At 40.4% G+C, this 24,823-nt stretch overlaps 1 protein-coding gene across 1 annotated transcript in view; it reads left to right on the top strand.

Moving 5' to 3' along the window:
* Positions 1-24,823, top strand: part of ryr2b (ryanodine receptor 2b (cardiac)) — an 84,136-nt gene that overhangs the window by 13,931 nt on the left and 45,382 nt on the right. The window contains exons 18-52 of the mRNA XM_049600677.1: positions 546-787; positions 1,752-1,944; positions 2,070-2,289; positions 2,396-2,500; positions 2,619-2,722; positions 2,825-2,908; positions 4,108-4,267; positions 4,550-4,697; positions 4,887-5,095; positions 6,400-6,574; positions 6,776-6,984; positions 7,149-7,335; positions 8,299-8,431; positions 8,763-8,877; positions 9,171-9,331; positions 9,519-9,678; positions 9,892-9,978; positions 10,295-10,521; positions 10,784-10,997; positions 11,085-11,711; positions 11,835-12,035; positions 12,518-12,629; positions 12,768-12,908; positions 13,851-14,127; positions 14,299-14,413; positions 14,657-14,789; positions 15,152-15,255; positions 15,417-15,552; positions 16,311-16,497; positions 18,539-18,647; positions 19,616-19,736; positions 20,037-20,206; positions 21,438-21,658; positions 22,209-22,299; positions 23,301-23,441. Of these exons, the coding sequence (XP_049456634.1) occupies positions 546-787; positions 1,752-1,944; positions 2,070-2,289; positions 2,396-2,500; positions 2,619-2,722; positions 2,825-2,908; positions 4,108-4,267; positions 4,550-4,697; positions 4,887-5,095; positions 6,400-6,574; positions 6,776-6,984; positions 7,149-7,335; positions 8,299-8,431; positions 8,763-8,877; positions 9,171-9,331; positions 9,519-9,678; positions 9,892-9,978; positions 10,295-10,521; positions 10,784-10,997; positions 11,085-11,711; positions 11,835-12,035; positions 12,518-12,629; positions 12,768-12,908; positions 13,851-14,127; positions 14,299-14,413; positions 14,657-14,789; positions 15,152-15,255; positions 15,417-15,552; positions 16,311-16,497; positions 18,539-18,647; positions 19,616-19,736; positions 20,037-20,206; positions 21,438-21,658; positions 22,209-22,299; positions 23,301-23,441 (6,019 nt within the window). The remainder of the gene's footprint in view (positions 1-545; positions 788-1,751; positions 1,945-2,069; positions 2,290-2,395; positions 2,501-2,618; positions 2,723-2,824; positions 2,909-4,107; positions 4,268-4,549; positions 4,698-4,886; positions 5,096-6,399; positions 6,575-6,775; positions 6,985-7,148; positions 7,336-8,298; positions 8,432-8,762; positions 8,878-9,170; positions 9,332-9,518; positions 9,679-9,891; positions 9,979-10,294; positions 10,522-10,783; positions 10,998-11,084; positions 11,712-11,834; positions 12,036-12,517; positions 12,630-12,767; positions 12,909-13,850; positions 14,128-14,298; positions 14,414-14,656; positions 14,790-15,151; positions 15,256-15,416; positions 15,553-16,310; positions 16,498-18,538; positions 18,648-19,615; positions 19,737-20,036; positions 20,207-21,437; positions 21,659-22,208; positions 22,300-23,300; positions 23,442-24,823) is intronic.

The following is a 24,823-nucleotide window of genomic DNA, read 5'->3' on the forward strand; positions in this document are numbered from 1 at the left end:
TGTAGATTTTTCACTTTTTAGTATTTTCACTTGTAGTTATGTTGATAGCTTAGTAGTGGTGAAGTTGAAGTCATGCAACTGTGGTGTAGTTTGTTCACAGCTTAACATCATTAATGTCATTCCACCTCTTTCTGTCCCACCTTTCCTGTCTACCTACAGCTGCTCTATCAGTACGGGCAAAAACGTCCCAAAAAAATCTTAAAAATGTTGTAGAAGTGGTGTTCATTTATTAAGATTATCTTGCTTAACAAACTTGTAAGCATTATAAACATTTGTTTGCAAAAGAAATTGTGTTCTGCAGTAATATAGAATCCACTGGAAAAAAATCTCATTGACTTTTGTTGAAGGAACCCTACAGTGCTCTATTGCTAAAGAGTTTTTTAACATTTCTTGTAATTTCAAAGACCCATTCATGTCTTTCAAGTTAATATTATACTAAAAACCATGATAATCAAATCTAACAAATCTTACCAAAGAAAGACACCACTATCCTCTGTCTTTTTTGTTCTTTTGACTTCTGTACTCTGCACATTATTCCACCACAGCATGAGACCAAACATCTTTTTGGCTTTGGGGGAAGATTCAGCTCAGCATCGGAGGTGGTACTATGAGCTGGTTGTGGATCATGTGGACTCCTTCCTCACATCTGAGCCCACACACCTGCGTGTTGGCTGGGCTCGCACTGAGGGCTATCAGCCCAGGCCCACGGGAGGTAAAGGCTGGGGAGGCAACGGGGTGGGAGACGACCTCTGCTCCTACGGCTTTGATGGGCTGAATCTGTGGTCAGGTGAGGATGAGATCAAACGAGGTACAAGATTCAGTGTACAGTACAAGTCCTACTGGGGAACTCACTTACTGAAATAAAATAAAATTAGGTTTTTCAGAGCACTCAGTAGTGAGCAGTTCCAGAGTTTTTAGTGGCCTTTAGAGTTTAACTATGATCTAGGAATGCAAGATATCTATAAAGAGTACAGACCAGCAGAAACTGTCAGCAACGTACTACAACAGAAATACACACATGAAATAGAGACATATTTTAGAATTCAGGGTGTGATAACACTTCTGCTGGAAACACTTACAAACCCTCACACAGTGTTGATTTGTGTTCTATAATTATCTAACAAACTAAAAGGGATTGCATAATAGAAACAGTTTTAAACAATTGTTATTGCTTCACATATTCTAGGAAGTTTTTTGAGGCAAACACAGTATCTAGAGATGTTACAAAATGGTACAAATTTATCTTAGTGCATTTCATTGGGCTTCATTAAGGGCATATACAGGAGATTTAGTATGCCTAAGTAAAATGAGCAACAAAGGAATTCAACAAAACAGACGCTTTTTAATTGCTTGTTTGGGAAACTTGAAATCTCAGCAGCTATTCAAATAACAGACAGTCATTGTTTACATGTTACCACTGGTTCCTTTCAGCCTGCTTGGGAGAAATTGGGTGTATAAATCAGTAGCAGCAGCAGCACTAATGCTTGCAGTGAGTGTAGAAATCAAAAGTGTTGCTGCTACATCAAAGATTTATTTATGCCACGTTAGGATAAATTCAGAAAACTGGAAATCTTACATTTTATTATAGTTGTTGGGTCTTTATTTGATAAAGTATGGTAAATCCTTAAGTCTTAAATGTGTATGGCTGCACTTGAATGCTGTCTTATTTTGCAGTTGAGTAGAAAGTAACAATAAAAAAGATAAAATGGGAACTCAAATGACTTCAAAAGGCTGTGTGTCCTGAATCTCAGGCTGCGTGGGCCGCAGGGTAAGCTCCCCCTTCCCTCACCTGCTGAAAGATGACGATGTGGTCAGCTGCTGTCTGGACCTCAGCGCTCCCTGCATCTCTTTCCGGGTCAACGGTCTCCCAGTGCAGGGCATGCTGGAGAACTTCAGTGCTCATGGACTTCTTTATCCTGTGGTCAGCTTCTCAGCTGGAGTCAAGTCAGTAGTGCAGATTTGGTGGTTCACTCATTCTTATGTATTTTTGTCTAACTTAACACTTTTGACTTCTGAGGACCTTAATAGATAATGTAAATATCTTCTTTGTCTCATTTCTGGAAATTTAGGATTCGTTTTCTTTTTGGGGGACGACATGGAGAGTTTCGCTTCTTGCCCCCACCAGGATTTGCTCCGTGCTCTGAAGCTCTGCTCCCAAGAATCAAGCTGAAGTTAGAGCCATGTCAGAAATACATCTTGGATCATGGAGAGGGGAAACGAGAGCTTATTGGCCCCTTAGTACCTGCTACTCCAGTGACCTTTACTCCCACACCAGTAGACATTAGCAAGGTAAAAAAAAAAACAGCACAGTTACACAGACTTTTTTTTTTTTTTAATAATTCTTACTTTTGTTTTATTTTACAAAAATTATAATTGACTCATATTACCCACATAGGTGGTATTGCCTCCACAACTTGAGAATGTCCGTGAAAAAATGGCTGAGAATATCCATGAACTCTGGGCAATGGACAAGATTGACCTTGGATGGACACATGGAGCTGTAAGAAAAACACAAATTAAGTCATATTTTCATGTTACGTAAGGGAATTGTACTTTACTGGTCCAGCTCTCTTCTATTTTACTTGCGGCTTTAAAAAATATCAGCATTTGTCAAACAGGTGAGAGATGAAGTTAAGAAGCATGATCCCTGTCTTGTGGAGTTTTCCAAGCTGGCAGAGCAGGAGAGGAACCACAACCTTCAGATGGCTCAGGACACCCTCAGGTGAGGTCTACTTCCTGCCCCATACATTACACACAATGTTGAAAGTTTTTTAAATGGGGCTTGTTTTCATGATGAGTGAATATTCTTGTTTTTCTCCTGAAGGACTCTTCTCGCCCTCGGTTTCCACATTGGTTTGACTGATGACTACACTGAGGAGAGGGTCAAATACATGAGACTAGCCACCAAGTACGTACATGTTTACTATTGTATTAAATTGCTTTTTTGTTTGGAGCACAGACCTTATCAATGTAGAGGACACAGCCTCAGGGTCTGAAAAGTGAAACCAGTGCAGAAGTGCTGTAAACTTGCATTCTTTGTGATAGCCGGCAGGGGGCGACTCCACTGAAAGAAGTCTTTGTGAAAATATGACCCTTCTTCTCACTTGATTTATTTCCTCAGTAAACATTTTCCTAATGAGCTCATGGTCTCAGTTACTAGTTTCAGTTCTTCTCCAATGCAGCATGATGCTTATATTGCAAGTTATGGTCTCATTTAGAGTAAAATAAACAATTAAGCAGGGTATGCATTAGGGTGTGGCTTTCTTATGATTGACAAGTCACTTCCATTATGACCTGTCAATCAGGATAGAGGCGTAGCAATGTGTATCCTTCCACAGCTCCAACCTCTCATCCAAACATGGTCACTTTTGGCTTCAAAAACCGAGATGGCAACAGCCAGCATGCCAAAGTCAAAGCCTCACAATGGTAGTCCACACACCAATGGGTCCAGCATGCCCAACCTGGAGGTCAGGACCCCCCAAGGGGTCACAAGATAACTCTGAGGGGTTGCCAAATAGGACAGCTTATTTTGGTGTTCCTATAATCTTTGCTTTTTTATGCAAATTATTGAAATATTGTACCTGATTACAACTTATTCAGATCAAACTAAGGCGCAAGATGAATCATAGGGGTCATAAGTAAACCAATTTTGGAAGCAGACGAAAATAACCATCATTTCACTGATGGGGTTCTGTGTAATTTTACCAAGTGAAACAATCTGAGAAGAAAAAAAATTCCACCTCAGGAGAGAGCACCTCAGAACAAAATTTGTAATGTGGTGAGGTCTTGCAAGATGGCACAGCTTTATTATCAGGAATCACAAGAAAAAAATAGTCTATAGTTTGGAGCCCTTCCACATATGAAAAAAATTGGGGGCTTTCAATTTGTCAGGGTGGGGCACTGTTGTTTGTAGCCCAACATGTGAGTTGCCTCATGCTAAATCTTTAATAGAGAGTTTGTCTAGGGAAGCTCTACTTCTGATGAACTTGCTCATGAATACTTTAGAAGCACAACTACATCATAACCACTCATTTTACAAAACGTTTTTGAAAGTCATTTCCAATCTTGACACACTCATGTCCAATTATTTTTTATTTCCTTTCTCAGGTATGAGCAGCCCAGTGGCTACAGACCTGCCCCAGTAGACTTGAGCCAGGTTCTTCTGAGCCCAGCCCATGAGGAAGTGGTTAACTTGCTGGCGGAGAATGATCACAATGTATGGGCCAGAGAGCGTATTAAACAGGGCTGGACCTATGGAGCCCAACAGGTTTGTATTCTGTGCTGCAGTACTGCATTCATCAGATACTGCTGTGGAGAAATTACATTTGAGCAACTTGTTTTCAGTCATAATACTGTCTGTAACCGTAATCAGAATTTGTTTTCAGATAGTGTTGGGGCTATAGTATATGAAAAAGTATTCCCTGTACTTTGCCTCTTAGTCACAACACACAGACATGCACATAGCAACAATCTCTGGCAACACAAACACTGATACTGTTCTCTGACAAATGTCAGCGCCCGTTTTTGCTCTTTGTATCTGTATTTTTAGGATGTGAAAGCGAAGCGGAGCCCATACCTCGTGCCCTACAGCCTTCTTGATGAAAGGAGAAGGAGAGTGGGCAGGGAGAGTGTCAGAGAGGCTGTCTGTACCCTGCTGGCCTACGGTTACAGCCTGGAGTCTCTCAGCCAGGAACGCAGTATGTCTCAAAGCCCTGTCGTCAATCCAATCAGTTGTAGTTGAGTTCGTATCACTTATGTTCATTGTAGCCTGTATAGAATAATCTGTATAAGTCTAATAATAAGACTGTGTGTTTGTTATCAACTGAACTAATAAAACTCATTATTTTAGCAGATAACCATGTTGTTTCTGTTTCTTGGGTTTACAGCCACATTATCAAATCCATGTCTCTTCTCTGCGGAGAAGTGCAGAGTGTTCAGACCAGACAAATCATACTCCGTCACCCGAGGGAAGTGGTACTTTGAATTTGAAGTAGTGACAGCTGGGAATATGAGAGTGGGCTGGGCCCGACCGGGCTGTACCTCAGACAAAGAGCTCGGCTCAGATGATCAGGCGTACGTCTTCGATGGATCTGAGGTGAGATATTTGAATTTGACTGTTCCTACTGTGGCCCCATGACCAACAAGCCCAAATCACAGTGTGACTTTGTAAAAGTGGAAATAGATAACTTTTTTACTTTAGCCTATCATAAAGAAATAAATGTGGACTGCACAATGTAAAGGTTACAGAGTAATGACACTATTAGCATATAGATTGGTTCCCTATATGCGTCCTTTTCACTATCCAACTCTGTCTGCCACCAAGTATGATCCCCTGGGAAAACAAAGGCTCGTTTTGTGGCACAAAGGAAGTGCTTCAACCGTGTGCAGCCAAAACAGGAAAAGGATAGCTATCCCCGGTTACCAAAGAGTATTATAAGATGTTTTGTTGAGTGTCTTCTGAGCAAATGATCTGAGTGAATTAAAGTTCCCTCTGGTAAGCAGTGATGCACTGTATATGTCTAAGGTTTTTATTGTGAAAGGTTAGAACCTAAGGAGGGAAACAAAGAGTTTGCTGTCTTGGTTCAGACTATGGAGGCTCTGTTCATCATTATTTTATTGCCTTCATAAGTACAGGCACATCTCATAATTCTCTGTGACAGTATGAGTGTAAGTTCTCTGCTATTACTATCCCCAGTAGCAGAAATGCAGAACAATGGAACAACAAAAGTAACTGTGAAAAACAAAATGCAGTGTGTCCTGTGTTTTTGTTAGCTGCTGGGCTCTGAGAAAACAGAAAGTGATCGGGTTGTCTTTGCGAATGGTGCCAACAATAACACCACTTAGAGACACTATGGAGGGCAAACGTTGTCTGTTTCCACCTTAAAGCCCAGACGTGGATTTTTCCTTCCTGTCATAATATAAAGTGACTTTATGTTCCCAGAGTTCTTAGACATTTCATGATTTGCTCTCACAGTATACAGAATTACGATATAACTGGATCTAATAAAAAGTCAAACTCTTTTTACAAACTGGCTGTGTGATCATTAGTGATGCCAGAGGATGTTTTGGAGAGCAGACAGACAGAGACAGACCTGTGGCCTTATAATGCTTGTCTGTAAAATATCTGTCTAATGAGAGGAATTAAAATGAAGCATTTGAAAGCCAAACAGAAAAGCTATATTCAGTGTGTGTAAGTTGCATATCCAGACACTATCATCTAAATTAAACTCTGTGCTTGACCAAAAGCACAGCTATAATTAAGATGTGTAACCCTGATTAAATGCTAGGTGCAGTCACTGTTTCTGCTGGACTATTTCCATATTATATTGATTCTTTCATCTCTTTTTCTGTTTCTGTCTGAAGCTTTTACATTTGTCTTTTTTTCCCTTTTGCTTTCAGGCTCAGTGGTACCATCAGGGCGTTGAACCCCTGGGACGTCAGTGGCAGAGAGGCGATGTGGTGGGTTGCTTGGTGGACATGGCTGAACACACCATGATGGTCACGCTCAATGGAGAGGTGCTGTTTAATGACAGAGGATCAGAGCTGGCTGCCAAGGACTTTGATGTCAGAGACGGTGAGGGAGAGTTGTTTTTTACCTTTTAAAGTGACTTTCATTTAATTACTGAATATGAAACTGAAAGATAATAAATCGAGACAACCTTTTTTTTTTAGTGGTGCAGTGTTTTCCCCTTGAGAAAGTCCATCCGTATCCAAGACTTAAATATATCTATCAGACTGAGATATTTTGCGTCTTTTCTCTCCTCACATTCCCCAGGCCTGTTGCCTGTGGTCAGTATTGGGGTAAACCAGGTGGGGAGGCTGAACCTGGGCCGCCAAGTGGGCTCTTTGCAGTACTTTAGTGTGTGTGGCCTGCAGGAAGGCTATGAACCGTTTGCTGCCAACATGGCCAGAGACCCAGCCCTGTGGGTGAGCTGGAAACAGCCTCAGTTTACCTCGATAATGCCCGATGATCACAACTTACAGGTTAGTTTACCAGTGTATAGACTTTCTTTTAGCTTGTAACTTGGTTAATATGTTTTCTCAAGCATGTAGTATGGTGCAGAGGCTCTGTGGGGACCCAGGGTCGCTTATAGCAGCGGTTAATTGACAGCACTGATCCTGAAAATCTTGTTCAAATCTTATTCAAGGTCACTCGAGTCAGTGGCTCAAAGGATTCCTTATCTAGCCTGAGGGTTTCTCAGCGGTTGTTTGCACACCATGGTGCAGGCAGTGAGATGGGCTTTTACCGGCTCAGCATGTCCATCCAATGTGCTGCTGTCCTCACTAGCCCTGCGGGCGGTGTGCTTCCAGTGGCCTCCAACTCTCTCTCTCCAGGTACAGATCATAGCACATCATATCATATCATGTACAGTGTGTTCAAGTCAGCCACAGAGAGCTCAAGATGACTCCAAAAAGTACCACAACAAGGCCTCTGGTTCACCATAAGCTCAAACAACATGTGAAATGACCTCTGATGCAGCGTGTGAAATCCACATAGCTATTACAAGATGAAAAATAGAGTAAATGAATAGTTTGTGAGATCTGTGCAGCTCTTCTTTGCAGTTAGCCAGATTATTCACTATCCAGATTACTGATATTCCACCAGTGGTGGAAGAAGTATTCAAATCCTTTACTGAAGTAAAAGTACTAACACCAAAGTGGAGGATTAAGTTCAGTTTAGTTTATTTAATTTATCAAAAGGTCAGCGTGCAACGACATTGATCATTTACAAGAGATGAAAACACGGTTGCACCAGATTTAGCAAGGCGCTTATTTCCATCTGTTGTCCTGTACTTAACGGGCTGACGCAATACATACAATTTCAGTACAGAGCACAAGCAAAGCAGAAGCCCCACATAAAAAAAAGACAGTAGGCACACACTGGACAGCATAAAATACAGTATGAAATACACAATAACTACATTTAAGTCACCAGTGCAGATTTCTTGCAGTATAAAAACAGTATCTACAAATTGCACAATAATTAATACTAATAAAATGACCAGTTATAAGTGCAGATGCTTTACGCAATAAAAAGTTAATACACACTGCACAGTGCAGCATAGAAAGACCCATATGAAATATGCATCAACTACATTTTTAAGGTGACTATAAGGAGTATAACGTTCCATAAAATGGAAATACTACTTTGTATTTAAGTTCAGTAGTAAATGTAATGTCAGTAAATGTAGGCTACTTAGTTACATTCCACCACTGTGTTCTACAAGCATGACCTTGGTGTTGTTCTCTTTAAGCTCCCCAGGGCCCTGCTGTAATTAATTCCCGTTGTCCTTTTAGGAAGGAAAGAGCAGGAGGAGATGGACTCTGACTTTGAAGTGCTGATGAATGCAGCCCACAGCTTTGCTGGCTCAAGAGATGAGCTGAACCATAAAGATCATAGTCATGACAAAACATCCAAATTGAAACAACGGTAGGTGGCATAGAAACTAAAACTGGAGTAATATGCAATAAAATGCATATAATTTGGAATATGGAGAAGTAAAAACATGAATATTTGGGTTATAAGTGTTGCTTAAGTTAGAATAATAATGTTCCAGTTATTTAAAAATAATGCGTATTGCATGTCCATATTTGTCTGCTCAATGATTGAAATGACAAAAGGATGGTAATGACTGAATTGTTCCCAAATTAAGGAAATGTAGATTGTTAAAAGAAACAAAGAAAGCAAACAGGCTCACCACATTTACAATAAACCTGTTCATTATGCTGTGTATGAACAAATTTGTGTTTCTGTTCTGCAGGTTCTTGCTGAAGAGGACTAAACCAGAGCTAGTCAGCAGCAACTCATCTGCACGGCTTCTAGAAGATGTCGTAGTTGACAAAGACAACCATGATCACCTTATCCAGAGCTCCAGAGTAAGGCTTTCATTTTCTCATTATCTTATCTCATAACCAGATGATCACAGAACATACTCAAAATCAACCTCAATAAGAAACCAAATTTGTAATGTTATTTCTAAATTATTCAACAATTCTCATGAATAATAACAGAGGGCAAAATGTGTTTGGACACTCTGCAGCCTCATAGTGCACTTAAATGAAACAAATTGCACTGCAGGGATTAGGCACTTGGATTTTACAGCTCTTTAGCTTCTGGCTAGTCAATGTAATGTACCAAACAATGACACTGACTGCCCTCCCTTTTACAGTATTACTACTCAGTGAGGGTTCTTCCAGGCCAGGAGCCTTTTAATGTGTGGGCAGGCTGGGTGACCTCTGACTTTCATCAACAAGACATGAATTTTGACACTGACAGCGTCCTCACTGTAACTGTGACCCTCGGAGATGACAGTGGAAAAGTTCAAGAAAGGTTAGTATTATCCCAAACATTTCAATTGTCAGTACACTGCAGTCAGAGCTAATTTCATGATCGTCCTTTTTACATCATGATCTCAGACTATGTCATAAGATTCTAGGATTTCATCTTCTTCTTGTGAGTGTTCATGAGAAACTATCAGCAAACTGCCAATTAAACATAAAGCTATTTGTTTGCACAGTGTGAAGCGGTGTAACTGTTACATGGTGTGTGCTGGAGAGGCAACGGGCCTGTCTCCAAGTCGGAGGAGTGCAGGGTTGGAAATTGGCTGTTTAATTGACACAGCCACTGGGCTGCTCACCTTCACCTCCAGCGGAGTGGAGATGGCCACCTTCTACCAAGTAGGTCACACCGGAATCTATTTGATTTGTTCAGACTAAGCTCTGTTTTCCTCTATAAGTGTATATTAATCTAAATTTAATACACATTAAACCTCATTGAGCATCGTCTGTTACGCTTGGAAAAATATCTTATTGAAGTAATTCTACTGAGTAATGTTTAACTTGGAGCATTGCATTATTAGACTCAAACAATATTGTTTCACTGCTAATTAGGTGGAAGCCGGTACAAAGCTGTTTCCTGCTGTTTTTGTCAAGCCCACCACGAGCAACATGTTTCAGTTTGAACTAGGCCGCATCAAGGTAAAGGAACTAATTTTAATCCTGTCAAAGACATTAGAAAGACGCTGTGTTTTTTTTTTTTTACCCCTGTCTGCTTGTCAGCATGATATAAGAGCAACATACTTAAAAAATTTAGACGAACTGTTGTTGACAGATTGGATCAGTAATTAATTATGTTGCAGCTTGTTAGTCAACAGTTCAGTGTTGAGGAGATTCTGCTCTGTAAGGTAACCTTCTCAGTCTGTTCTTCAATCGGTGGTTAAGCCTGTTCTGTTCTGTGTAAATGTTAAGTGGTTTGCCACAGCTTTTTTATGCATTTTCCTTCTGCTCTATCCAGAATGTGATGCCACTGTCAGCAGGTTTGCTTCGCAGCCAAAGAAGGAATGCCACCCCTCAGTGTCCTCCAAGGTTTCAGGTCCAGCATCTCAACCCGGTTTTGTGGACCAGGGTACCAGACAGTGCATTAAAGGTGATGGTGGATCGGCCTGATGAGCACCATGGCTGGAGAATCCAGTGCTGTGAGCCCCTGCAAGTCATGACCCTTCAGATCCCTGATGAAAACAGGTAAAAGAGTTGAAACAAATATGTTTTTGGAATGGGGCTTGCAGATTTAAGCGCACAGGAAGTAATGCATGTGTCGTTTACCCACATGCCTCTTGTTCCACTGTGATCTGCAAGCACCAGGCAACACACACTTGTATTGTATAACATCATTAAAAATGCAACAGAATGACATTGTGTGAAGTCATCAGCTGGAGCTTTAATTTGATCTTGAGCAAGCAGCAACACTGAAACTGTGTTTACGTTTTGATGACAATGCATCTAGGTCTGTTGACATTTTGGAGCTGTCAGAACATGATGACCTCTTGACCTTTCACCACCACACACTCCTCCTCTACTGCTCTTTATGCGCCCTTGGAAACACCAGAGTTTGTCATGCCCTCTGCAGCCACGTGGACCAATCCCAGGTCCTTCATGCCATTCAGAATCCCCATCTCCCTGGTCTGCTCCGTACTGCATTTTACCAGCTGCTCGTTCAGGTGATTGATTGAGTTTATGTTATTCTTTGGGTAACATTCAGGAAAGTGTGGTGTTTGTAGAGTAAATAATAAAGTGTTGTTCTTTAGGTTCACCTCAGCAGCTACAGCACAGCATGTCAAATGATGAACCAGGAATATATTGTGCCTATGACTGACCAGACCCGAGAAATCACCCTTTATCCCAGCCCTGCTAATGGTGTTAATGTGGGGAATAGTCAGCCTCCAATGGGCATTTCCAGCACTAGTCTCAGCACATCCCTAAAACCACGGATGCATTTCTCATCTCCGTGTTTTGTCAGGAGTGATGGGATGGAAGGAGATGGTGCAGGTGAAATATCCTGCACAGACAGCCCAGAAATCCCTCTGGACATATTAAAAGACCTGACTGTGGAGATGCTGACTGCTGGAGTGTGGGCTGTGGGTCAGGGTGTGAGGGATCCTGTAGGAGGCAGCATTGAGCTTCTACTGGTTCCCCTAATTAGGCTGTTCTACACACTGCTGGTTATGGGGGTATTTGGGGATGAGGACCTTGGGAAAGTTCTTAGCCTGATAGAGCCTGGAGTCTTCTCCGTTGATCCCGAAACCCTTGAGGAGGAGGAAGAGGAAGAAGAAGCTAGTGATGATGAAGAACAATGGAAAGGGGGCAACAACAAAGATGACACCCCTAAAGAAGGACTTCTTCAAATGAAGCTTCCAGAAGCTGTCAAACTCGAGGTGAATATGGCAACAGATTTCTTTGAAAATTGTCATTTTTCTGCTGTTGTTTTATATCATTATAGTCCTATAAGCTGCTTTAAATGAGCCATAAAGGAAGATTAAATACATTTCTTTCTGCAGCTCTGCCATCTGTTGTCCTACCTGTGTGACTGCCAGGTGCGCCACAGGGTAGAAGCTGTGGTTGCCTTTTCTGACAGCTTTGTTGGTCAGCTGCAGGAGAACCAGCGTTTTCGCTACAACCAGGTCATGCAGGCACTTAACATGTCTGCCGCTGTCACTGCCCGGAAGACCAAGGAGTTCCGCTCACCTCCACAGGAGCAGGTTGAGTTTGCTAAAATTAAATTCTAAATGTTACGCTGAAAACACACCAAGCAGCACTGAAGTAAGGCTTGCCTCAATAATTAGATTTTTCTGCAGCCGGGAGGCGTTTTTGTGTTTCGGATGGGATAAAATTCTTTGTAACATAGATCAGTATGTCACAGGAGTCACAGGACTGCAGGTATTCTCTACCAGCAATTTGCTGAAGAAAGTTAAAATATCCCCAACTTTTAGTTCTAGTATCAAAGCAGCTTGGAGTGACTGCCACACTTCGCCATTGCTTCCTGTGTTTTTAGCATTATCTTAAAAAGTAGTGTTTAAAATGCTGTGTTGTGGTTTCTGCTTTGTTCCAGGAGCTGTGCACTCTTAAAGTAAAAACCTTAAAAATATAGAAATGCTGGGTCATCATGATTTACAATAAAACTGTGGCATTTTTTAAGACTATTTTCTTTTCTGTGTGTGTTTCATCTGTGACCTGCCTTTAGATCAACATGCTGCTGAGCTTTACAGAGGATGAGCAGCAGGAGAACTGTCCATGCCCAGAAGAAATCCAACAGCTCCTGCAAGACTTCCATCACCTGCTCAACACACACTGTGGTATGAACACTGTTTATATTTAACTGGTTCATTCACTCATTCATACACTGAGCCAGGGGACTATGAAAAAGCTCTGAGAACGCTCTTACCATGATTGTTACTGAGTAAAATCTCATCTCACTGGCTGTTGCTATGCAGGCATTGAATTGGATAGTGACACAGAGGATGAAGAGGATGCTGAGATGTCTCTAAAAGAGCGACTTCTTGGTCTTGTGGTGAGAGTCATTGGACTGAAGAAGACACCCATAGAGGAGGAGGGAAGTAGGCCGCAGAATGCCAGTAAGTGCATCTATGTTTGGTACATTTTGGCCTGTTAATTTACGTGCACATGGGATTGTGCAGCATTTCTTGGTTCAGGATCAATATAGAGGCATAGCTGAGTTGTATTTAAGTCCCATTTAAACAGAAGTTAGAGCATCTTTAGCTGTGAAGTATTTTACAGTGAAAAGGAATATTTGAGCAGCGTACAGTTACTTAAGGGACTGAAATCTGATACTTCACAATTGATTTTTACCACTAAAAATGGGCCGGCTTAGAGTTTTGTGTGATATGGAGCTGCAGTGGAATCTGCTGCTGAGTGGACTGTTGGCTCCACCCACACTTTCCTCATTGTTAGATTAGGTGCAAGATGAGGGAGAGATGAATAAATTAGACCTACGCCACATTATTTTGGAAATTAAAACAAAGGTTTTGCCCACTGGTATCCAAACACACATCTCTACCTATCTCTTTCCATATTGCTCTGTCAGCTTTTACATCCCACAAATGGTGAAGTGCAGTTTTATATGACCAGTGTGGCTAGCTAGTCAACCAAATTGGATGAACTTTTGTAATTGCCCTTGAGTGCAGGATGAGTTATGAAACATTTTAAACCATTTACAGAGAGAAAATACTGGGCTTTTGATATGAAGATACTCTGATACTGACCCTTTGACATGTGTTTATACAGGGACACACGATTAAAACTGGGGAAGTGTATTTTTCATATCGTGGGAACTTTTAATGAGGAGATGGGTTAAAGTGGACATGTGAGTGAGAACATCAAATATTAACCCATCATCAGAGATGTTGTCTTAGATGTGTTGAATTCGGCCAGTAACCTACCTACAGTAGCAGGTCCAAAAAAATAATCTTTGTGTCAGACAGCTACCTAAAAAATATCCAAAAACTGAGTAACATGACATTCAGTCGCTGCTCTTTCTACTTTTACTTCCTCTTCAGAGTCCCTCAAAACACTGATCTCTGACACGATGGTGCATTGGGCTCAAGAGGCTGAGATGGAGGACCCTGAACTGGTTAGAGCTGTCTTCTCATTGCTGCACCGCCAGTATCAGGGCCTTGGGGGCCAAATGGCAGGACCCCTCTGCAGAGCCTACACAATCAGCCAGGCATCGGTAGAAGACACCATGGCTCTTCTGTCCTCCCTGAGCCAAATCCGCTCCCTCCTCAGTGTGCGCATGGGGAAAGAGGAGGAGAGGCTGATGATCAGAAGACTAGGGTAGGGGGACATTTGTAATGCTTTATTTGACACCTCTTGATTTATTAAGATCTTGTGTAATTATTTGTATTGATTGATTGATTAACTTGTAGCATATATGCATCATGATGTGTAAAATATCATTACATTTGCTTTCCAATTTTTACTTTACATACACTGTTTTATGTGCAGAGACATCATGAACAATAAAGTTTTCTACCAGCACCCCAACCTAATGAGGGCACTGGGGATGCATGAGACTGTGATGGAGGTGATGGTCAATGTTCTCGGAGAAAGGGAATCAAAGGTGAGAGAGTAATTTATTGTGATAATATGGAGAAAATGTGTGTAAGAAAGACACAGGTTATTGTATTAGCTGTGACAGTATTGGTATTCCATAGGTCATAATTCAAAGATGAGGGTAAATCATGTGTTATAGCTGATATGCATCATTAATAGAGTAATAAACCCTGCAGTAAAGTCAGCTGTACCATCTACTTCCTCACATCTTATTTTTCTTTATATCCATGAATTGATTTTCTTTTGTTAGGAGATTACTTTTCCCAAGATGGTGGCCAGCTGCTGTCGATTCCTGTGTTACTTCTGCCGCATCAGCCGTCATAATCAGGGAGCCCTGTTTGACCACCTGAGCTACCTGCTGGAAAACAGCAGTGTTGGATTGGGTATATCTTATTCTCTCTTCTTTACACTACAGAGCTCCACTCAAGAGATGTTCAACTCCACTGTTGAGGCCATAGCTAGTGCTGCTCTTGCAAGGATGTAACTTTGAAAGTTTGACTTAGGTAGTCTACAAAGTAAAAATTTATTGCAGGACCTGTATTTTCTGTATTTAATTACGCAGATATATGCGTTTTTGTGTCTGGCCCTTTCACTTTTCGCTCAGATATTACTCTGCACTGGAAATAACTTTGTGAAGGTTTTAGGATCGCAACCCCAAGATAAAAAAAGCCCCAATATCCTGACATTATATATATATATAGTTTATGAGTTAGTGTTCAGATTGTTTTATGCCTTCGTCCCTTAGCTTCACCTTCCATGCGTGGGGCCACTCCCCTGGATGTGGCAGCAGCCTCTGTTATGGATAATAATGAACTGGCCTTAGCGCTGAGGGAACCTGACCTAGAGAAGGTGAGTTTATTATTCTGTGTCTTCCTCCACAATACTGCTGTTAATAGATAAGAGCTCTGGTTTGCTATGAACATGCTCTGCCATTCCATATTATTTTGCATTTCACTCAGGTCTGTTATTGATGTTATGGTGGCTCTGTCCTAATCCAATCTACTACCCAGGTGGTCCAGTACCTTGCTGGCTGTGGTCTCCAGAGCTGTCCGATGCTAGTGGCTAAAGGCTATCCTGATATCGGATGGAACCCTGTGGAGGGCGAGCGATATCTGGATTTTCTACGTTTTGCTGTCTTCTGCAATGGTAACCAGTTAGTGCTACCCACAGCTCTCCCATTCAAAATAGATGTCATGTGATAGGACATTTACAAATATATAAATATATCATTCTAAATTTACCTAATTAACTGAATTGTCCCATTACTGAAATGTGGGTGGCCTAAGTTATTTTCTTTGCCCATTTGTCTTTAAGTGAAATGCATTTTTTGGTAGCCTTTAAAAACTAATGTATTTTACTAACAGTATTATTTATGTATTCATATATTCAGTTATAGTATTGACTTGTAACCTGTTCAGGGCATTTATTACATCTGGGATGTTTGCTACAGTGCTAGAATAGCAAGAGCCAAATGCAAAGGTAAAAAAGCACAAGAGGCTGCATCATGTCACGCTCCCAATTAAGTCAACTATTTGCAGTAGAGGTAATTAACTCTCTGCTGCTGCTACTATTGATTTTTCTTACTCTGAAGTGGTGCCCAGACGGCATCCATTCAAATTGTCCTTGAGGGTGTTGACAGTTTAGCCAAATGGGATTGGATTTACATACCAAGTGCCTTTCAGTGATTTTGGCTGTGCCTCTTTAAGACAGTTTTTAAACTCCACATACTGTATATTGATTTTATTGATGGTCTTGGTGAGTTTGATTTCCTCTCCTATGAAATCAATATGAATCTCTGAGTGAAATAGGATCTAAAACAAACAAATGCCCTCCCACAGAAGCCACAATTTCGTCCAGTCCACCTGATGGTTAATTTTCATCTTTTGTGCGTTTCTTCATCACAGGTGAGAGTGTAGAGGAGAATGCCTATGTGGTGTTGAGGTTGCTGATACGTCGGCCTGAGTGTTTTGGCCCTGCCTTGCGAGGTGACGGGGGAAATGGCCTCCTAGCAGCCATGGAGGAAGCCATCAGGATCTCAGAGGACCCTTCTATGGATGGACCTTGCACCACCTACCAGTCCAACAGAACACTGTCAGTATTAGAGGCTGAGCACTGCCTTTTTTTGTATTTGTGTGCATGTATGTGAGGACACATAGTTTAATATGTTAGGCACTAAATTAGGAAACACAAATGTGAAAATCCTGCATATATATTAGCCAATGATGTTTTCTTAAAATAGATTGAAAAAAATAAAATATGGCACACACGAGAAACACCTATGCATGAAAAGCTGTCTTATGCAGGATTCAGACTACACGCCTTGTTTGTCTGTTCCGACAGCGTGCGTATGGGGAAGTTCTGTTGTTGTCTGTTGTCATGGCAATGGCCGATGTTGTGCAAGTTGAGCGTGAGTTGAAGTAAAAGCTTAAAATGTAAAGTTTGTTTTTGTTATTGACCTAACAGTTTTAGTTAGGGGGGTAATGGTACACAGAAGTCAGGGTTTGGTTCATACCCTGGTGTAGGAGTCATAGTTCGGTGCAGGTTCAGAACAGCAGAAAAACAACCAATACATGAGGGTACGGTACTTTTCATTTATTTAGAACCAACAGTATGGCAAGTTTCAAAGACAGACAAAATTCTCTAGCTTGAGATTGAGGTAGTATTTTACCCACCAGAACTTTTATAAACTATTTTCATTATAAAAACAAGGACCTTTCAAACACCTCTGTTTTACACAGTACAAACACTGAAACACTTTTCAAAAAGGCAATGGGTCACAACAGGCTATAAAACTGAAAAGCAACTCTAATGCCAATGTATGTATTTTTGCATTTGGATGTGTTTACACTGACGATCCTCTGCATTGGTGGAGTGACGCTGGCGCACTGTCCTTATTTTACACACAACTCTCTCTCTGTTGCTTTTGTTGCTGACCAGTAATTCAAAGGCGAGCCCTCCAGCTCTGCCGTTTCATTTGTGCTTGCTGTAATGTGACAGACTTACACACCAATCTGCTTGTTGTGCTAACCTTATCACCTATTCTTCTGCTTTTTCTTTGGTTTAGCACGATTTGCATTCCAAATGTTGCATTACTGCCAAGCACAGGATTTAAACTAAATCTCCACTAACTAAATTAAACCCTTTTCTCACTCTACATAATATTCTCTTTTTTCCAGGTGTTTGAGGGAGCTTTAAAGCTTCTCTCAACTCTTACTGCACATCTCCTGTAACGTCCACTGCATCTAAAAATCTTGCTGCATCTGTAATTATGTCAATTTTCTTGGATTACCTTTAACTCCAGCAGTCTCAGCACCTGTTGCTAAGAGCAGACAGCTAAAAGAGTCCAGGCGGTGCTCATGTTCATAAACTTTGGTTCCACATTCTGGTATTAATCCTCATACTGAGTAGTGTATTTTGTATGCACTTGCATGCACTGAACCTCCACCCCTGTACCATGATAGTTCAGCAGGAACACACACATGATTACAATTTTAGTGCATCACATTTTATTTTCTATTTTGAAGTGTAGAGAAATATTCATAAAATACATTTTTATTGTTTTCTGTGTTTTCTTCATTTCTGCTGCATCATTTTTCACAAAAAAATGTAAGCTCACCGTTGTGCTGGTTATGCATTGAAAGTTTATTGGCAAATGGAAACATTGTTCAAATGGAGTAAAACATTGTACTGGGTATAAGCCTGTTCAGCACCTTATTTTCATGCCCGATAATAATGAGTCTCAAGAGTAATTTTCTCTCAGGCTTTTTGAGCATTTCTTGGCTGAAGGCAGCATCTGTGTTCAGCCAACCATCCCTCAGTAAATAGAGGTTAAATAAGCTAAATACAACAGGGCAACAGTTTAATGACACTGCTCATTTTTTAAGATGCGTTATTCAGGATTTATGTGGGGTGGGAGCAGAGCACTGCTCTGTCTGCATCTCGTCGATTTTACAGTCAGAGTTACAAATAAACAATCAAGTCATTAGGAAATAAGAAGGAAAGATCTTATCTCACTAATGAGCTGCTGTATTTAGGAATAATCAATCATTTGATTATGTAAAAAAATGATGAATAATGATTTATTTAAGTTTGCTGACAAGCTTGTGACAGTTATGTTTGTTTCCTGTAACAGAGATGTTGTCCAGGACAATGATGATGACCTCATTCACATGGGGCATGCCATCATGACCTTCTACTCGGCCCTTATCGACTTGCTGGGGCGCTGTGCTCCAGAGATGCACGTGAGTGTTTTCCCAGCTTTCAGAAGCAGCTTCTGCACCAACATCCGCTGATGTCTCAAACAGTAAAACCTGATGGAGAAAGTCCGCAAAGTGCTTTTTAAGTAATGAGCCAAACAAACATTTTTATTGCTTTTACCTTTCCACAGAACGGCCTGGTCCCCATACTGTATGTTTAGACATAAAACTGAAGCTATGAATCAGTTTTCATCTGATTGAACTCCATAACGTTGAGACTCATGTTGTATCATGTTACATCAATATATAGTAGTATAGATGGACAAATTTTACAAGAATAGATTGGAACCACTGATAGCACCGTGAATTGTGCATCACTTGCAACTGCTATCTGCCCCGTCTCAAGGTCAGATTCACAAAAGATACTGCGCAAATAATACTACAACCCAAACACACCCATGAAGCTGAGTGCACTTTGCCCTTTATTTGTGTCTGATTGCAAATATCCATGTTGCAAAATGTTGCCTTGACACCAAGAGCACAGTAACGCAGTATCACAGAACAATGGCAAAGGGAAAAAGTAAAATTTTCAGACCACGAGCCAAAGGTCCTGACCGACAAGGTGCAAAGGCATTCCTCAAAACTTAAGGCAAGGAATTTAAACCTGACAGAGACAAGCCATGTATGAAGCACACTGGCAGAATGAAATATCAAATTCCAGTTTTCACCAACTCTCTAAAGATGCAGACAATTTCACTGTAACTGTGTCTGACTTAAAGTGCTAATCTTTGTGAATTGGACTGTTATTGCATTGAGACTCATTTGCATAGAAAGGGCCCAGTGTTGTGCCAAATGTATGCGTATTTCCTCAATTAAATCAGTGAAACTTGTACAGAGACTATTTGCTTGTCAGCACAGTTAGGGTTGCATTTCACCCTTTTTTGGTGCTTTGAGCATTGCATGTTTGCAAATCACCGACCAATAGCAATGTCTTCTTCTGAATCGTTGTCCAGTTGATTCAAGGTGGCAAAGGAGAAGCTATCCGCATCAGAGCCATTCTGAGGTCGCTCATCCCGATTCAGGATCTCGAGGGAGTCATCAGCATCTCCTTTCAAGTTCCTTCAGTGTCTAAAGGTTAAATAAGACGATCTTACTACAATAAATTAAGCCATCACATGAAGAAGAAACATGCCCTGTCTGCTATGGCTGCATATTCAATTCTGATTTTCTTAAAGATGTGATTTTTTTTGTAGTTACAGTGTCCCTTTGACTTTCCTGTCATATGACTGGGGTGGGAAACTCCAGGCACCATCCAGTACATGATGGTGATGGCAGTGGCTGAGTCTGGACATGGGATCAACACACATTGTGTAGATAAATGTGGAATTCATGTGGTCCCAACATTTGATCTTTACTTTTCATTTGTTTGTCCAGATGGTGTGGTGGTTGAGCCTGATCTATCTACAGTGTTCTGCCCAGACCACAAGGCAGCTATGGTTCTATTCCTGGACAGGGTGTATGGCATCGAGAACCAGGATTTCCTTCTCCACCTACTTGAAGTTGGCTTTCTGCCTGACCTTCAGGCAGCTGTCTCTCTTGACACTGTGAGCAGAGAAAATTATGTTTTGCTGTCCCGTTCAGCTGCTTGATAGATCCAGTGTGACACTGTAGGAGTGACGTGTGACTTTGTATTAATCCGAGCTGTGCCCCGTCACCCATGAAAATATCCTGTCCTCCCGTCCCTCGCATTGACCTTACCATATCAAAACATTAGTTATTGTTAAAAATCCTTTTTAACATGATTTGATGTATCAAGTGCACTACCTTAAATCAAACATGGTTTTCACAAATCAAAAAAATATTTGTGCACTTCACAAAGATGTCTTCTGATTAATTAGTGGTTTGTTTTTCATGAAACTTTAGAGTATGTATCCCTCCTGATAAAAGCTGATTTCTCACCTTTTATCTTTACCCTTTGAAACCTGAGTAAATTAGCGACAAGTTAGTAAAAATAGAAAATTAAAAAAATAAAAGTAGTCATAAAAAAGTTCAGAAAGTATAAGATAACATAATTTTAACATTTAATAATAACTATTATTAATATAGTTTTTCCTTGCTTTTTTCTTTTTTCCCTTTTTTTAAAATTATTTTCTAAATCTGTTAATTATTTTTGCAAATTGTGGCTTTTTTTTTTTTTTAATTTATTTATTTTTTTTACCAAGTTGCTCATTGCCCTTTTCCCCGTGTTTCTGAAAAAAAAAATCACCAATTTTCTCAAGGTTGAAAGGTTTTAATACTTGGTAAGTCTTATGAATGCAGCACAAGAAAAGTGATGTCGCTTCAGGTCTAAAAGGGTTGATATATGTATCTTTCAGTTTTAAACTGAGGAGACATTGGTTGCATTCCTGATCATGGCCCTCACTGCTATGAAATACCATTTAAGTAAATTTTAGATATATGAGTAAATATATAAATGAACAAATATACCTATAAAATAAATAAAAATGGCAGTGAAATAAATCCCTAAAATAAATACATAAAGCCATAAATATATAAATATATGTAAATATAAATGAGTCAATATTGTTTTATAAATAAATCTTTTTTTAAAGTATTTTTTTTCCCCACAGAACTACTTTTATGTATTTCAGGGGACTTTTATTTCATTATTTATATTGGGATTTCTTTTTTTCCATAGGCATGTTTGTAAATGTATTTATTTATTATTAACTTAAATACATACATTTCCTGTTGCTGCCTCCTCCCTCCATCTTGTCTGTTTAGTTCCACTTGGTCAACTTGACTCTTGTAAGTGTAACCTCTCTTTCATTGCAGGCTGACTTAGGATCTACTGACATGGCTCTGGCCCTCAACAGATACTTGTGTACATCAGTGCTTCCCCTGCTCACCAAATGTGCAGCTCTCTTCTGTGCTCTAGAGGACCATGCTCTCCTGGTGGATTCTCTCATCCAGGCAATCTACAGCCTCTCCAGGGCTCTTAGCTTGACCAAGGCTCAGAGAGACACTATTGAAGACTGTTTGTTGGCTGTGTGCAGGTAGTGCTTTTAGTTGGTGAAGCAACCCGCAGAGTTGTTGCTGCCTGCAGATAGGATATTGATTTTTCAGCAAGTCGCTGATAGATTATACATGTTATGGTTACAGTGTTATTGAGCTGCATCTTATGTGGTCTGCCATGTTTAATTCATGAATTATTGCACCATTAGCTTCCTGTATCCACTGACTTGACCGTGTTTTTGCTGTTTGACCATATCATATGTTGACAAGAGAAATGAGAAACGGCAACAAATTATCGTTAATTGATGCAGATACATCAGCACACTCCTATTTCCACTCATTAAATTTAATGAATCACTGTAAAGCCTGCCTTTGCCCAATTTAGATGGAATTTACCAAAGTCAATCAAAATGTTGACAAATTAATTAACATCTTGCCCACGGCATCTTCTCAATTATTTGTGATACTCATCTGAGACATGATAATCAGTCACATTATTCATCTGGTGTGTCTGTGGGTGTGTGTGTGTGTGTGTGTGTGTGTGTGTGTGTGTTTGTTGGTGGCTAATTCTGCTCTCGCTGGGATCCTCAGTAAACTCCGGCCATCTATGATGCAGCCTCTTCAACTACGTCTTGTCTTCGATGTTCCCCATCTCACAGACTACAGTCAGATGCCCCTAAAGGTGAATAAACAAATCCTGGTTTACTACAGTGTATGTGAACATATATTAGTGCACCAAGTTAAAGGTGTACTATGCAGGATTTTCTCAGAAAAAACAGACTCAAGCAAAAGCAGTCCCTCTCAATCATCACTTATGCCACACTAGAAATGTATTTAATCAGGAGACATATGAATAAAGTAAAGATAATGTTTAGTACAGTATATGAGTGTACGGATTAACAGATGATTTGTGCTGGTTAAGATTTATCAGAAGTTTTTGGTGCTTCGACACCAGAGGGAGATTTCATGATTTTGGGACATCTGAGCAGCAGCAAGTTAAATCCCTCCATGGAGTCCAGACACTGGCCGAGGATGTGGTGGCTGATTGCACTGAGGTTGATGAGGCGGGCGAGGCTGATGAATCTGAGAAGACTAGGTGGTGATGGGGAGGTGCAGGGTGCCGCATGAAAGAACTACAGGCAGAAAAAGAACCACATTTGAAACGAGAAGCAGTAAGACGATAGGATAATGGAGAAAGTGTGTCACTGTAGACCAGCTGATGACTCAATTGACAGTCCTGGACAATGACAGCTAGAGATAGAGAGTAAGCATACGTGCATGGAGTGAACGGCAGGGTGAGAAAGAACAATCACAGCCGAAGCTGTACTGTATTGTCTTCCTGACTGAACTTTTGCTAGAGCTTCATTTGTCTGCAGAGACTCTGTCCTCTGCCTGTTTTTTTCTTCTGTGTTTAGTGTGCTTGGGTCAGTCCTGGGCACAGCGCACAATTGGGACTTTATGAAAAGGAAGTGACCAGATGACAGATGTAAGCAGCAATAGGATGCTATGAAAACTGGGGGCACAGTGCCGAAAAAACCCCGCACATATAGCATTAGAGTTAGCTGGGATTGGATTCCACTTTCGCTGGGGAAACTGTTACAAACAATAACTGACAATACCTGCATAGTATACCTTTAAAATGATACAATTTGTTGACTGTGCATCAATCCTTTGATCCACCAGCTCTTGACCAGTCACTACGAGCAGAGGTGGAAGTACTACTCACTAGCTGGAGCGCAGGGTGACCAGGGTTTGGCCTCTGAAGAGGAGCTCCACCTGTCTAGAAAGTTGTTCTGGGGCGTGTTTAAGGCCTTGACAAAGATGGTAAACCATAGTGAATACCTGTGTCAGTCTCAAAATCATGTCAAAAGTATTTACAATTAGTATAATGTTTATGTGAAGCACCGAAAAAGCTGCAGAAAGTGAATAAATGTTTCATTTTTTGACAGTGTGATAATACCACTGATTGAGCACCTCTGTTTTTTGCACCCTCCTTGAAGTTTATTTCAGGACAAACAGCAAAATCCGTATTTGATTTTCTACTTTAGTAAACTTGTAGAAGAAGCTGAGTGGAGGAAGATACAACACACTTGAGATTAAGAGTAAATTTTTCATATCCTGGTACGAAACCTCCCACCACTGCGCGGAGTTGCTGGAAATGTGAGAGACATAAGCAATAACTGAATGTTTTCTCAGTTGACTGCATGCATGCGCCAGCATATTTCTGACGGATACTTACCTGACTGAAACATGAAAAACATCAAAGAGCTAAGTTCATAAGATCATTTCCGTCCCTCTTGTGACCCACATCAAACGGCCTCAGAAACCGAGTCAGCACTGCACAGAAGAAACCCTTGAGAGAAATATTAGTGTGTGTAGTATAGCGTGGGCGTATAGTGTTTCAGTTGCCCTATTTATTTTATGATACTTATTGTAGAGTGGCTATAGCTGGAAAATAACTTAAAATGGAGACTTATTTGAATAAAATTGTACTGTAAGGAAAACTGGTTATATAAATTAGATTTTATCCCAGCTGACTTTCACTGTGTTTACAACCACTTGTTTTACTCTTTCCTGTGGTAACCAGACTTGTTAAACATAATGTAAATAACAAACTTCTCTTTTGTTAGGATGACAGAATTAACAGCTAGAATTCAATTTGAGAAATGGTATTTCTTGACCACTTATTTAGGTTTCCAACACGGTCTCTCAGCCAAATTATTTCTGCAACGCAGGTAGGTCTTTGTATCCAAAATAATTAAATTCAGTGTTATTAAATTGGAATTGAACAAGCTGGTTTCCTAAGCATTTTTTTTAAAATTAAAATTAAATGACAAACAAAGTTGGACATATTTTGCAAAAACTAGGCTTGACCAAAATCCAAATGTAGAGGATGTCAGCTCTGCAATATGCCAGATTTGGTTCAAATAATATATTTTCATTTGTGTATATAACCTATAATGTCATGTTAACACACTGGTTCAACAAATTAATGAACACTGCATTCTTGTAAAATTTGGATGCTGGCAAACATTTTTGTATTATTTCTTCGTTTTACAGATAATGGAACAGCACAGACTGTTTAACATTAATAATTACAAACTTTGTTCACACTTTATTTTACTCCAGAATTATTTCTGCCATTTAATTGCCCAGCTTCCCCTGACCCTGTCCTATTGTGTCCTGTGCTGTCTCATTTCTTCTCT

Source organism: Epinephelus fuscoguttatus, linkage group LG16 (genome assembly GCF_011397635.1).
Source record: "Epinephelus fuscoguttatus linkage group LG16, E.fuscoguttatus.final_Chr_v1".
Lineage (NCBI taxonomy): Eukaryota > Metazoa > Chordata > Actinopteri > Perciformes > Serranidae > Epinephelus > Epinephelus fuscoguttatus.